This window comes from Crassostrea angulata, chromosome 2 (assembly GCF_025612915.1).
Source record: "Crassostrea angulata isolate pt1a10 chromosome 2, ASM2561291v2, whole genome shotgun sequence".
In the NCBI taxonomy this organism is placed as follows: Eukaryota; Metazoa; Mollusca; class Bivalvia; order Ostreida; family Ostreidae; genus Magallana; species Magallana angulata.
The window spans coordinates 81,431,286-81,447,598 of record NC_069112.1 but is presented as its reverse complement, the minus strand read 5'-3'; the positions used below and the strand labels follow the sequence as shown (position 1 = coordinate 81,447,598).

Sequence of the window (16,313 nt, the reverse complement as noted above, 5' to 3'; positions counted from 1 at the left end):
ATCCGAATGTGTTCAAGTACGACTTAACAATTATTTTTGGTACGAGTTAACTTTACTTTGAACATGACGCTATTTTTTAAACCAAGGACGCGGAAACAAAATTTCCGGAAAAATCAATTTTTAAACCCCGATATCTCTGTAATGCATTGTCCGATTTTAAAACGGATTTCAGTGTTAGATTCAGCTTGATAAGCTTTATGAAACACATATTCATTTTTGATTTGATCAGAGAATTTATTTTTTCGAAAAATTTGTTTTACTTCCGGTTTCGACCGGAAGTGACGGATTTTTATTTCCAGCCTTATTGCACATGTAAATTGCCAAATTCATTACTACAGAAAATTTCAAGACTCTATCTTAAAGCGTTTTTGATAAATGTCGCGGACAAAATGACTTTTTTTAAAGTTTAAAAATGACGTAACGTCAAAACAGAAGTGACGTTGTTATGGAAACTTTAACATCTTTGAGGCATTATAATTGCACATCATCCCTGAAAGTTTCCTTTAAATAAGTTGAAAACTTTTTGAGTTATGAAGCCGAGAAGGAGTCAGAAAAAAAAGAAAAAGAAAAAAAATAATAATAACTAGAGCAAAGCTCGTTGCAAAGCAACGAGTGGGTCTTCCGTTAATGTCGGAAGTAAAGCTGGAAGTTCCTGTTAGAAGCAGAGCTCTTAAACCAACAACAAGAGTAACGCAAATAAAAAGATGAAAAAATCGAATTATTCCTGGTACGACTTAACAAAATACGAATGATTTTAAGTACGACTTAACAAAAACAATTCCGATTTCAAGAACGACTTAACAAAAAAAATCAGAATGTGTTCAAGTACGACTTAACAATTATTTTTGGTACGAGTTAATTTTACTTTGAACATTACGCTATTTTTTAAACCAAGGAAGCGGAATCAAAATTTCCGGAAAAATCAATTTTTAAACCCCGATATCTCTGTTATGCATTGTCCGATTTTAAAACGGATTTCAGTGTTAGATTCAGCTTAATAAGCTCTACAAAACGCATATTCGTGTTTGATTTGATCAGAAAATTCATTTTTTCGAAAAATTTGTTTCACTTCCAGTTTCGACCAGAAGTGACAGATTTTCATTTCGAGCCTTATTACAGAGGTAAATCGACCAAATCATAACCATTGAAAATTTCAAGCCTCTATCTTAAAGCGTTTTTGAGGAACGCCGCGGACAAAATGACTTTTTGAAAATTTTAAAAATGACGTAACGTAAAAACGGAAGTGACGTTGTCAAGAAAACTTTAACATCTTTCAGGGATAATAGTTTCACATTATCTCTGAGAATTTCATCAAAATCGGTTGGAAACTTTTTGAGTTATAAAGCCGAGAAGGAGTCAGAAAAAAAAAGAAAAAGTATAATAACTAGAGCAAAGCTCGTTGCAAAGCAACGAGTGGGTCTTCCGTTAATGTCGGAAGTAAAGCTGGAAGTTCCTGTAAGAAGCAGAGCTCTTAAACCAATAACAAGAGTACCTTAAATAAAAAGATGAAAAAATCGAATTATTCCTGGTACGACTTAACAAAAACCGAATAAGTTTACGTACGACTTAACAAAAACCTTTCCCATTTCAAGAACGACTTAACAAAAAAAATCCGAATGTGTTACAGTACGACTTAACAATTAATTTTTAGGTACAAGTTAATTTAACCAAGAACTTGATACTAATTTCTTAACCAAAAACGCGGAATCAAAATTTCCGGAAAAATCATTTTTTGAACTCGTATATCTCTGTAATGCATCGTCAGATTTTAAAACGGCTTTCAGTGTTAGATTCAGCTAAATAAGCTCTATAAAACATATATTCATTTTTGATTTGATCAGAAAATTCATTTTTTCGAAAAATTTGATTCCCTTCCGGTTTCGACCGGAAGTGACAGATTTTCATTTCCAGCCTTATTACAGAGGTAAATCGATTAAATCATAACCATTGAAAATTTCAAGCCTCTATCTTAAAGCGTTTTTGAGAAACGCCGCGGACAAAATGACTTTTTGAAAATTTTTAAAATGACGTAACGTAAAAACGGAAGTGACGTTTTCAAAGAAACTTCACAAACTTTGAGGTATTATAGTTGCACACAACCTCTGATAATTTCATCAAAATCGGTTGTAAACTTTTTGAGTTATAAAGCCGAAAAGAAGTCAGAAAAAAAAATAAAAAGAACTAGAGCAAAGCTCGTTGCAAAGCAACGAGTGGGTCTTCCGTTAATGTCGGAAGTAAAGCTGGAAGTTCCTGTGAGAAGCAGAGCTCTTGAACCAATAACAAGAGTAACTAAAATAAAAAGATGAAAAAATCGAATTATCCCTGGTACGACTTAACAAAATCCGAATGATTTTAAGTACGACTTAACAAAAACATTCCTGATTTCAAGAACGACTTAACAAAAAAAATCCGAATGTGTTCAAGTACGACTTAACAATTATTTTTGGTACGAGTTAACTTTACTTTGAACATTACGCTATTTTTTAAACCAAGGACGCGGAAACAAAATTTCCGGAAAAATCAATTTTTAAACCCCGATATCTCTTTAATGCATTGTCCGATTTTAAAACGAATTTCAGTGTTAGATTCAGCTTGATAAGCTTTATAAAACATATATTCATTTTTGATTTGATCAGAAAATTCATTTTTTCGAAAAATTTGTTTCACTTCCGGTTTCGACCGGAAGCGACGGATTTTTATTTCCAGCCTTATTGCACATGTAAATTGCCAAATTCATAACCACAGAAAATTTCAAAACTCTATCTAAGAGCGTTTTTGAGAAATGTCGCGGACAAAATGACTTTTTTTAAAGTTTAAAAATGACGTAACGTCAAAACGGAGGTGACGTTGTTATATAAACTTTAACATCTTTGAGGTATTATAATTGCACATAATCCCTGAAAGTTTCCTTTAAATAAGGTGAAAACCTTTTGAGTTATGAAGCCGAAAAGGAGTCAGAAAAAAAAGAAAAAGAAAAAAAATAATAATAAAAAGAAACCAAAGAAAAACAAGAGGGTCTTCCGTTGGAAACGGAAGACCCTAATAATAAAAAGAAACCGAAGAATAACAAGAGGGTCTTCCGTTGAAAACGGAAGACCCTAAAAAGAAACCGAAGAATAACAAGAGGGTCTTCCGTTGAAAACGGAAGACCCTAATAATAATAACTAGAGCAAAGCTCGTTGCAAAGCAACGAGTGGGTCTTCCGTTAATGTCAAGAGTAAAGCTTGATGTTCCTGCAAGAAGCAGAGTGTTTTAATCAATAACAAGAGCAACTTAAACTAAAAGATAAAAATAAATACGAATGATACTATGTACGAATTAACAAAGACCTTAACGATTCTAAGAACGACTTAACAAAAAAATAATTCCGAAGGTGTCAAAGTACTTAACAAAAATCGAATTATTTTTGGTACGAGTATGAACTTTACGCTATTTTTTAAACCAAAAATGCAGAATCAAAATTTCCGAAAAATCAATTTTTAAACCCCGATATCTGTTATGCATCGTCTGATTTAAAAATTGATTTTAGTTTTGTACTCATTATGAAAATTACCGTAAGTTACATATGTTTAATTTTTATTATTGAAAAACAATGAAAAACTAAAACAAGAGGCAAATGGGCCACATCGCTCACCTGAGGAACAATAGGTATGATAAAATCAGCTTAATGGAGTCACAATGCAAACTATCTGGACAATGTACAATAATACATGTAGATCCTGTATAAATAAAATCCATTTTCCCCCTTAATATTCTTATGTTTATAATCATTAGTTCCTTTTCTAAAAGGATGATTTAATATTGATTTTATAGTCATATCGCATGTTGAGTATTGCAGTTCTCAAAAAGATCCTTAACAATAGTTTATATATGGGATATAAAGCTACTTCAAACTCTGAACCTTCTTGTGAGGCCAAAGAACTTAACAATTATAAAGAATCATCTGCCTGATTAGTTTCTGAGAAGAAGATTTTTAAATATTTACTCTATATATTCCTATGTTAAACTTTGACCCCCCCCCCCCATCCATTGTGGCCCAGACCTACCCCCGGGGTCATGATTTTCACAACTTTGTATCTACACTACCTGAGGATGCTTCCACATAAGTTTCAGCTTTCCTGGCTGATTAGATTCTGAGAAAAAGATTTTAAAAGATTTTCTCTATATATTCCTATGTAAAAATCCATTCCCCCATTGTGACCCCACCATACCACCTGGGACTATGATTTGAACAAACTTGAATCTACACTACCTGAGGATACTTCCACTTTAATTTGAGCTTTTCCGGCCTAATAGTTTTTTAGAAGAAGATTTTCAAAGATTTTCTCTATATATTCCTATGTAAAACTTGATCCCCCTCTTGTGGCCCCTCCCTACCTCCGGGGACATTGATTTGAACAAACCTGAATCTACACTACCTGAGGATGCCTCCAAACAAGTTTAAGCTTTTCAGGTCGAATAGTTTTTGAGAAGAAGATTTTTGAAAAATACCAACAAGTTTTCAATAATTCTCAATTATCTCCCCTTTAAAGAGGGCGTGGCCCTTCATTTGAACAAACTGGAATCCCCTTCACCTAGTGGTGCTGTGTGCCAAATTTGGTTGAAATCTGCCCAGTGGTTCTTGAGAAGAAGATGAAAATATAAAAAGTTTACAACAACAACAGCAACAAATTGTGATCAGAAAAGCTCAGTTGAGCCTTTGGCTCAGGTGAGCTAAAACAAAATGAAGGAAACATAATTGCATCCTTTTATTGAAAAACAAATTTTCACAGCTAACAATTGTAAATTACTTTAAACAGCCAAAGTTTTGTTTGTTATAATTTCTTATCAAACACAAACCACAACAAGGCATGGTACTTTCTTAAAGTTCCATTACAGTAACTGTTCATGAATTATCCGATTTAATTTGAATTACTGGTAAATAGTCTGTAGAACACATTAAGGAATATGCATGTGGGTAGAGGTGACAGGTTAACCTCAAGAGCTCAAAAGGTAAAAACCACGTGGCCACCAATAGCTGAAATTAAAAAAAATCAATAAGCTGTGTTAATACATGTACCGGTACTAATAATAGCTGTGTTTACATTAACATATGCATAGTATTTCTGAAAAAAAAATACACTGACCATGCAGTGTAATTAGTATGACATATCCAGATACGTGACATTAGATGGCACTGGACAGTTTTTTTGATACATTTCATTGTAGCCTAGGGACGTGTGTCTTCGGAACCCTGTAACTAGAATTTCCTCAGTTCCCATTCAGCACAAATACCTTTATGCCCATGCATTGATCTTAACAGTTACCAATAAAGCTTATTCCATTAATAGACTTAAATCTTTCGTTCCATCTATGAACTGCAGCTTGTTAATTTTTTACCTTAAAAAACAACTAAATGGTCATTGACGAAATAATGTCATTTATTAATGACGAATCAAAAACTTGTACAAATAAACCACATCACAAACAGGGAGATCCCTGACAAAGTCAATACTTAAACTTATTAAAATGACTTATGTAACAGGTACTGTGGGATCTCCCTTATTAGTTAAAAAACACCTGAACAAATATTGAGATCACCCGGTAAAATATAACCAAAAATAGTAAACAACAATGGCAGGGTGATCTCCCTTAATATAAACATGTAAAAAATTAAGGTGGCATATACAAAGTTCTGCCATAAATCTAATAAAACCATGATGCACACAATGTAAACATTCGAATGGATTTCTGATATTGGCACAAGCTATTATGACTGTTGTAAATTATAAAATTATTTGGACGGTTAGATGGGGATGGTGGTGGGTTAAACTTTACAAAGCGATCAATATCTTAGATTACGGAAACACGTCTTTCTCACACTTGAGTTTAAAACAGAAGTTATATACACGTGATCGAAATACTCTCATTTCATTGGCTAATGACAAGGTACAAGCACAGGCATTTATAAATAGATACATGATGGACAAATTAGCTAAAAATAACCAATAAAAACCGGAACTTAAATTAGAATTTCTAAAAATAGAATTCACGATACAATGATGACATAAAACATATTATTTGGCAATAATATTTCATTATGCCCATGCATTGATCTTAACAGTTACCAATAAAGCTTATTCCATTAATAGACTTAAATCTTTCGTTCCATCTATGAACTGCAGCTTGTTAATTTTTTACCTTAAAAAACAACTAAATGGTCATTGACGAAATAATGTCATTTATTAATGACGAATCAAAAACTTGTACAAATAAACCACATCACAAACAGGGAGATCCCTGACAAAGTCAATACTTAAACTTATTAAAATGACTTATGTAACAGGTACTGTGGGATCTCCCTTATTAGTTAAAAAACACCTGAACAAATATTGAGATCACCCGGTAAAATATAACCAAAAATAGTAAACAACAATGGCAGGGTGATCTCCCTTAATATAAACATGTAAAAAATTAAGGTGGCATATACAAAGTTCTGCCATAAATCCAATACCCATTGGATTCCCGCCACCCCAAGGAAATAGATGGAACTGGAGACTTTGATAACTATATTATACATTGTTTTAGTAAAACTTAGAACAATGTGTAAAAGTATGGCCTACTGAAGATGTAATTATAATAATTGACATTTTTGATATGACAGAATATATATGAAATATGAATAACTGATTTTGACGGATGGCCAGCAACATACCCTATTAATACAAACACTAAAATACAATACTAAAAAACAAAACACTATGTATTCTAAGGACAGGGTGGTAGCAGACATTCTATCTGAACTACATGCAAAAAAAAAGGGGGGGGGGTACACTAACATACCTAATCTAGAACAATGAAAGCAGTGGGGAAAAGTAAATGCCATGATCTAATTCCAAGATGACAGACATAGTAGCAGACCTGATCTGAACTACTATCAATGTAAGTTGTATATATCATAATTATGGTAGCAGACTTGATCTGAACTCCAAACAATCCTACCACTTTGAAGAGGTAGTAATAAAAATCACTCACAGGCAAACAACAGAGCAGATCTATAGCAGACATCATCTGAACTAGTTATATAACGTTATCTTGCTGATAACAACTTATACCCAGGAATGATATAGATTAATTTTCTTAGTCAAGTGCAACATTAAATGAACCCAACCGAATGTATCGTTTAACAGCATCAGACTTCCATCTACCCATATTCTGAATCGCATTTTCCGAGAAACCAACCTTAGATGCATGAGTTGCAGCACCAATTCTGAAGCTGTGACCCTTATAATGTTTTGGATCCAAACCAATATTTTTGATCACTTCATTTAACTTTTTTGCCACAAAGGAATAAGGCACCGGACAACCATCTAAAAACTGGAAAAGGGGGCCACCAGAATGGCGATAATGTTTTAAATAGTAAAACAATGCATGTACTGGACATGACTTAGTGTTTTTTGATACTTCTAATGTAATAATCTTTGGCTGTCCATAACTGACTGTTTTAAAATGTTTCAACACCACTTGCACCTGCTTTAGCTTTCCATGAGCTGTCTCAAAATGGACATCCGATCTCTGAATGACCTTATCTGACTGAGTCTTTGATTTTATAACCAATTCCCCTAATCTGAAAAAACCATGAAATGCCATCAAAAACAATGCCTTAAGTAACAATGAATGTGCCCTAGTTGAGACAGATTGATCTAGTGAATTCACAAGTTTTTTCAAAATTTCACTTGTAATTGGAAGACGGGTATCTACCGATGGACCTAATTTGTAACAACCTCTTAGCAGCTTTTGTACTAGGAAACACTGAGCGGGATCTGGCAATTTTAACATCTTATGAATATATGTTAAAGCCGAAATGTGGGATGCTATTGAGCTTGGTGAATAACCAATTTCGAATAAATGACCTATAAAATTACATATTGTAATGTAATGTACAGGTAAGGATATGGAGCCTACCCATTCAAGGAAAATATGCCATGAATGTAGATATGCTTTCCTTGTTGCAGGGGCTAAGGAAGCCTGTAGAATTCTTTTTGCAGAGTTTGTCAAATGTAAAGAAGATCCACTGGGATTTTTGTTTGTTGCCTGTGTAAATGAGGTGTTTCTTGAAAAGCTTCCTGAAATTTAAAACGGGATAATCTGTCAGCTGTTACATTCAACTTCCCAGGTATATGCTTTGCACGGAAATGAATATTAAAACGTAAGGACACTAAAACAAGACGGCGTAACAATTTCATGAGAGCTTTATCTCGACACGATTTTTTATTGAGAACCTCAACGACAGCCATATTGTCTGATAAGAATAATACCTTTTTATTTTGAAAATGGCATGACCATAATTCCAATGCAAGGACAATTGGAAACAATTCTTTAATACAAATTTGATAATCTTCTAATTCCAATGGCCATTCCCTTGCAAACCAATCAGACCCTAAAACAGCTGAAAGTCCCATTGAGCCAGAAGCATCTGTGTATAAACTCAGATGGTCTGATGACACCCAAACTCTATCCAGAAAAACTGACTTGCCATTGAAATGGTCAATAAAAGTAGCCCAAGTTTCTAAATCAGCCCTTGAGTCTTTATTTAATCTTATGTAGAATTTTGGGTTAGACAAACCACATGTTAGGTTGATCAAACGACGAAGAAATGTTCGACCTGGGACAACCACAGAACAAGCAAAATTCAAAAGGCCTATGATTGACTGCATTTCTTTTAAAGTGACCTTTTTACACCTTTTGAACAAGTTAAGTTTGTCCTTTATTTTTTGGATCTTATCTACTGGAAGCCGACACTCCATTTTCACTGAATCAACTTCTATACCATAAATGACAATGTTGGTCGTAGGTGCCTGAGTTTTTTCCATTTTTATTGGCACCCCAATTTTTTTACATAGAAATAAAAAACTAGCAAGATCGTTTCTACAGGTTATTGAATTTGGGGGTCCCACAAAGAAAAAATCATCTAAAATATGGGACATACCCGAAGCATTGAAGACATTTTCCATGACCCATTGGAGAGCAGAACTAAATGATTCAAAGATTTGACAGCTACTACTCGCTCCCATAGGAAGACATTTGTCATAATAGTATTGACCTTCCCAAGTAAACCCTAGCAGGTAGTAATCAGCTGGATGAATAGGTATGATCCGGAAAGCATCTTCAATGTCAGTCTTCGCCATTAAACATTCACGCCCAAACTTTTGAACTAAATCAACCACCTGATCTATGGAATCGTACTGAACAGCTGAATTTTCTCTTGGTATATTGGAATTTACTGATTGATTTTTAGGGAATGAAAGATCATGAATTACCCTAAATTTTCCTGTACTGCCTTTTGGCACTAAACCTAATGGAGATACCACAAATTGTTCAAAAGGTTTGTTTGAAAATGGACCTGCAATTCTTCCTTTGTTTAACCCTGTTTGTATATAATCTTCTATAATGTCTGGGTGATCTAATGTGGATTTATGGTTTTGAGGTACACAGGATGAAGGAGCAGAAGTACAACCTAATCTAAAACCATGAGTAAAGCCATTTATCAAGTACGAAGCCTGATCACTGTCATAATCAACTAAAAATTCACCTAAACTTTTTGGGTTGACTGGGGAAGGTAGTTGGCTGGGTGATTGTTGAGGACTTGGTGACAGTGTTGGTATTTGTTGGTTTTTGTTTACGAAATCTACAATTGGCTCTTGCATGTGATCCTGAGCATGATTGACACCTGTGGGCAAATGAGCAGGGGTTATGAGTGCATTGTTCCCCATTGTTAAAGGCATAGCAGAATCTAATAGGCTTATTGCCTGTGTTTGCTCGAAAGGGCTGCTGAAATTGATAATTGCTAGAAGCAGCCTTGATTCTTAATTCTTCAACCGGTTTTTGCCACGGTAATTCAACAGTCTCTTTCAACATCCGAAAATTCTCATCATAGATTCTCCAGGCCTTATCTCCTAACATTTTGTTCATTTCTCTAATAAAATAGCAGTACTTTAGGAGATGGGGAGCCTGTTCTGGATATTTTTCAATAAAAATTCCCATAAAAATCAAAAAAGCATCAGTCCATCGCTGAATTGACATTGGCAATTTGGGCTTTGATGACCCTTGCTGTACAATAAGGGACCCAGATGATATGTTTAACGAAATAGGATCCTCTCGACGCTGCAACAGCAAACCTAAATCAATAAATTGATTTGCCCAGATCTTAGCTTTTAATCGATGAGGTGTTGCAGCCCCAAGAGGAATCCCATCAGATAAATCAATAACATTTTTAAGATTGGCAGTTGCTGGCTCACCTTGACCGTCTTGTTGTAATAACGCACTAACTAAGTCTGCAATATTTTGCTGAGGCTGGTTGTCACTAACTGTTGATGTTGTTGTTTGCTGACTTGCCATTGGATGGGCGTGGGCTTCCATATCACCCTGGTTTTGAACACATGGCTGCAGGATATCCATGGTGGTATCACTCGAATTTGTCTGGTTTTGGGACAAAGTTTGGGATTGTCTTAAGATTGCTGCAGCTAATAAGTCGTAATTAATAGCATCACTCGACACTGGTTCTGCACGAGACACTGGTTCATCAGACACTGGTTCTGCTTGAAGACTTAAGTCATCATTTCGTGGTACTTTTGCCGGTCGCCTCCTTTTTGTTGACCGCCCCTCTAAAGCCCGCTTAGGCATGGTTTTTCTGAAGTGAAATTTTTATACTTATTAATAGACATGCTTACTGCCAGAGTATTAGCCCTTGAGGGCTAATTGACAATTTGTTTCTTTTCATGGATGGTTGTAACTTATATTTGAAAAACATGTAACCATCTTTAAAAACTTGCATGACTTGTCTTCTGTGATACACCTTTGTATCCAAATAGTAACTTAGAAATCTTAGACTTTGTGTATGTTTTCTTATTTCTTTTGATATAAACACATACATAGAAATCTTAGACTTTGTATATGTTTTCTTATTTCTTTTGATATAAACACATACATAAAACAGATGATGGCTTACTTAGATAGCCAATCTGCTCATGCTTCAACTTAGAAAGGGCTTTAATCAGAATATAACTTAGAATTCTGACAACTTTCCCATAAGCAGAAATCATGTATTTTAAATTCTTATTTCTTCAAATACATATATATCCATTAAAACAGATGATGGCATACTTAGATATAGCCCATCCAATCATGTCTCAGCTTTGATAAAGGTGTGTATAATAGACATGAACTTAAATTTTTTGGTCACTCTCGCAATTATTGCTGTATCAATCTAAAAATTCTTACTATTCCTGCATTACATTGAAACAGGATTACAGTACTGTACCTAAACTGTACAGATTGAATTGAATATTCTTAAAATATCTTTATAGAATATTTCCAAAATGTTATTCCTTATGCTTATGTAAACAAAAATTTTCCATGTTAAGTATGCATACTCAATTTCGTAGAAAATAACTCAAGTTATACTCATTAAAAACTTTCTTAAATTATCTTTTTTAAATTTTCTTTGACAAAGTGATGTTAATTTACTGGCCTTGAGTTTTTGAACTCTGTTATGCACTGCATATTTTATGCTCCTCAAGTATTTGACCATGGGTGCTGGATAACATCCATCCGAATCTACCCCAAGGTGAACTCCATCGCGCCCAAGGTATGCCAAGTTAGTCCAAAATCCTCTATGTTTCCAGAAATAGACATGCTCCTCACTACTTGTCAAATGTTCCAAGTGTTTGTTTATACTGATGACCTCCTCGTTATATCCAATCGGTGATTTTCGAGGGTCGCGGCGCAACAGTTGACCAATGATCACGGATTTTACACCATATCCATGTATCAAATAGTTCGCAAATGAAAAAATGTCTTGTGCAATGACATGTGATGGTCGAGTCGTAGCATCGTTACCCCCTATCTCCAGAACACATAAAGTAGGAACTGCCGAAAACGCGCACAATCTTGACGAGTTAGCAAGTCCGTAAATAGACAAACCCCCTTGGCTCCGAAAACACACATTAATTTGTTCTTCATCAAGACCCAAGTTTTCATACACAGGGTTTTGTAAAATAAATCGTTCCAATCGTTTTACATAAGAATGCCCAATAATGCACACTGATGTTCGATCCGCCATTTTGACTGGTTACATACCCCGGGCGCCGATGGTAAAAACTTACACAGTACACCGATTTTAACACTTACTTTAACTAAATAACAAAGTTCCAAAGCAAATCCTCCCGCGTCCAATACTTCTCAAACTATCGGAAAGTACATGGCCGTGAATTTAAACTTTACAAAGCGATCAATATCTTAGATTACGGAAACACGTCTTTCTCACACTTGAGTTTAAAACAGAAGTTATATACACGTGATCGAAATACTCTCATTTCATTGGCTAATGACAAGGTACAAGCACAGGCATTTATAAATAGATACATGATGGACAAATTAGCTAAAAATAACCAATAAAAACCGGAACTTAAATTAGAATTTCTAAAAATAGAATTCACGATACAATGATGACATAAAACATATTATTTGGCAATAATATTTCATTAATTCACACTTTATCAGGCCAATCACCAATTTCTGAAGAAAATTACTAGTCAAAACCTGTAAAATTTTCTACATACTGGTTTTTATGAGATTTTGACCCTTTTCATATTTTGCAAATTTTTCATGATTTTTCAGCCTTTTAGACCTCCCCCAGCCAATTCCCTGTAAAGGGTTGACCTTCCGTACCATGTGCATGTTGCTCCATCACATGTCAGAAACTTACCGGTGTATAGTTTATAATGCCCCATCCACCTACTTTTCGTGTTATTTACCCTCCCGTCTGTAACTTGCATTTTCACTGTCTAAAGTCAACACAACAGTCACAGCCGCAGGTTTCGCATTTTACTTCTGAATCTCATGTACCTCACATATGGGGCCTACATATTGAATATCAATTTCAACAAGAGACATCCCTCTAACTCATGATAATCATTAAAAATCATTTCATGAATTTTAGCAACACTCATAAGCCTTCAAGTACAGCAACTCTCAATTTTACTAAAATATTGACTGGTACTTTATCCGAAACTATCCCTTGCTACCTTTTACTTACACTAACATTCTCTGAAAAGTCATCTTGTCTTAAACTTACAAAGCTTATGCTATTCTGAGAAAAAGTATACCTCATTTTGCCAACTCCATTAAGGATTAAGAAAAATATGGCCATTTAAGTGAACCCAGCATTTCCACTTTCCTCTATTTAACACAGATTCATAGGGCTCTCCATAGATAAAGCATCTTTACCTAATCTTATAGAGGTCAACTGTTATTCAACCTCCCTAAATAAGAAACCTTATTCAAAACTACATACATATACATGATATTATCATGACAAAAGCATCACATCACTTAGAAATATCCTTACATGTATACCCTCCCCCTATTTTTTTATTTTCCTAAGAAGCATTAGTTTGAACACTTTAACCTAATATTGTGAAACTTGTGGCAATTCCCTTGAGTCATTTCTCACACACATTTAAAAACAACCATCACTGATATTGAAAATTGATCTTTTTTTGATAAATGGATGAAATGTAACATTTTTTTTCACAAAAAGACATGCCGCCATACATGTGATTTCTTGTTTTCATGAAACAGTAAGCTTATAATCATTTTTAGTGAATATCTTATTTATTCTGGTTTCTAGTCTCCTTTTAACTTTGCTAAAATAGTAATACCTACAAGTGTGATGTCTGCTCTTAATTAAAATGAAATTCAAACACAACCGGGTACCTGGGGACGGATGAAAATTCCAGGATAAATGTTCAAATTTTACATGTTTTCTTACATTTTTGATGCATATATACAATAAAAGGGTAACAATTTGTTGTTTCTTGATCATTTCGAGAGTAATTATTATAGCAGATGTTATTTCAAGGTCAAATGTACATTTACATATCCAACATGTAATGGTAATGGAGACAATTGGAAAGAGGGGGTAGCTTTTTGAATTCTGTAAATATATCTAAAATGTCACTTTTGGATAGGAAGGAGCAAAAACTTGAGGTTTTTGACATATTGTATACTTTGATAACTGCATTTGTCTACATGTGAATTTTATTTGAAAGAAAAATATGCTGTTTTAAAAAAATTGAGTTATATAAGTCAGGTTGCTTAATGTTATTCATGAAATCAGACAGCAAAATTGCTGCAAATTTATAATTTAAATAATTCAATTGATCAAAACTCTTTTACTGTGCAGTATTAATTCTTATCTCGGTAATTAACTTAAGCCTATTAATTGTCATCAGGATAGGAAATACCTACTTTCTAAGCCAATTTACTCTAGTGGTGGTCATTTTACACATTTAAAAGGGATTTACTTCCCTTGTATATTATAGCTAATAAATCATGTAATGACATATATAACCAACAAAATCATCCATTTTCCCAAAATAGACTACTTTTGCTACAAAATCCACTCAAAATTACAGTTAAATGAGAAATCTGAAAATACCATGTAGTCTTGAAACTTACACTAACATTCTCTGAAAAGTCATCTTGTCTTAAACTTACAAAGCTTACGCTATTCTGAGAAAAAGTATACCTCATTTTGCCAATTCCATTAAGGATTAAGAAAAATATGGCCATTTAAGTGAACCCAGCATTTCCACTTTCTTCTATTTAACACAGATTTATAGGGCTCTCCATAAATAAAGCATCTTTACCTAATCTTATAGAGGTCAACTGTTGTTCAACCTCCCTAAATAAGAAACCTTATTAAAAACTATACATACATATACATGATTGATATTGTCATGACAAAAGCATCACATCACTTAGAAATACCCTTACATGTATACCCAAGCTCCCCCTATTTTTTGATTTTCCTAAGAAGCATTAGTTTGAACACTTTTAACCAAATATTATGAAATTTAAATGCTTCTATTCTGATCAATTGAATTTTTAAGCAGCGTGAAATTAAAACCATCGCAATTGATACTTTAGTAAAAATCATGAAATTTTAACACGGTGGAATTAAAACGACTTACAGTATTTCATCCGAACAGCCTCAAAGTATAATTTTCTGCTATACCATTTTTTTTAAATGAATTCTACTGGGTTTTTTTTGGCAAATAAATTTAGCGAGGATTTTTTTCTCTTTTCTTATTAATGACAGGTTTAAAAACAATATTATGTTTAGTATGTATAAAATTCCATAAACAATTTTACAAAGCTTTGGATTTTAGTTGCACAATGAAAAAATGAGGGATTGCACGATAATACATGCTCATTTTGAAATTTAAAGCATTGTTGATTTCTTTTCCTAGATAGAGATATGCACAAAATGATGTTGCTCTGTGATGCTTTGCCAAGATTAAAAGCATGAGAGAGAGAGAGAGAGAGAGAGAGAGAGAGAGAGAGAGAGAGAGAGAGAGAGAGAGGAGAGAGAGAGAGATATCTGAGGCACATGTAGTAAAAATTATTACATACATTTGTCTTACTGTAAAGATTGTTTACAATGTAGATGTGTTCTGCATGTAAAGTTTACCTAAAATGAATCAATAAAATTCAATATATATAAAAGATAAACTAATCTCAAAGAATTTACAATGTTCTGTGAAATAATCAAATCTTGAGAAGAATGTTTTATACATATCAGGGAACATTAACTTAAAATCTGAACTTAAAGTTCTTTTCATCTTGCACTCTGTTTTACATGCTCTTTCACAGACGATAATCATATATAAAGGCGAGCCAGACAAAAGTTCTAATTTTAATTAGACTGAATATTTACCATGTCAAATATATTTATTTAATTAAGCACAAGCCTGTCTGAGTTCTTTAATTCATTAATTAAGTGGAGGTGATATGCTAAAGATCTGCTATATTCAAATATTTAGGGTAAAGTTATCATCATGCAAACATGCACTCTAATTACAACATTCTACTCTTGTGTGCCTTTGGACCCCCCTGTTTAACAGTGTGTGGTGTGTTGTTTAATACAAAATAAGACATACATATACATAATAATAAATAGAAATTCAAAAGAGTAGTGTGAGAACATACACGTGAAAATACATTGGACAGATACTATCCTGAGATTTCTCAGACTCAAATGCCATCTTTTATATTGTTACGCACGTCAAAAGCGGAGGTTAGAGTCAGAGGAATGTCGGATTAGATTGAAAAGTGCACAAACACTTTGAAAAGAAAAAGTCAATACGACATATCCTGTATTGAAACATACCTTTATAATCTGTCATACGTTAGTTGAGCTGAAATTTCCACTATCGTGGTCTTGCAGGCCATTATTCTGACACACCGCTATCAGCTGTTGTTCGCGGTCA

General features: G+C 33.9%; 1 protein-coding gene across 2 annotated transcripts; it reads right to left on the bottom strand.

Moving 5' to 3' along the window:
* Positions 1-8,440: 8,440 nt before the first annotated feature.
* Positions 8,441-12,516, bottom strand: LOC128173113 (uncharacterized). 2 transcript variants are annotated; one of them, XM_052838836.1, is made up of 2 exons: positions 12,169-12,516; positions 8,441-10,669 (listed from the first exon to the last, which is right to left on the bottom strand). In XM_052838836.1, the coding sequence occupies exon 2, from the start codon at positions 10,660-10,662 to the stop codon at positions 9,568-9,570; it is 1,095 nt and encodes a 364-aa protein (XP_052694796.1). In that variant the 5' UTR covers positions 10,663-10,669; positions 12,169-12,516; the 3' UTR covers positions 8,441-9,567. The 2 variants fall into 2 exon arrangements, with proteins under 2 accessions (XP_052694796.1, XP_052694795.1); XM_052838835.1 differs by lacking the exon at positions 12,169-12,516 and adding an exon at positions 11,510-11,668.
* Positions 12,517-16,313: the final 3,797 nt, after the last annotated feature.

What these genes read in the sequence shown, in the direction of transcription:
- LOC128173113 (XM_052838835.1), bottom strand. Translation starts at nt 11,541, where the DNA reads ATGCAGTGCATAACAGAGTTCAAAAACTCAAG. An exon ending in ACAGAGTTCAAAAACTCAAG is followed by an intron (nt 10,670 to 11,509) that starts GCCAGTAAATTA and finishes ATTTCACTTCAG; the next exon opens with AAAAACCATGCCTAAGCGGG.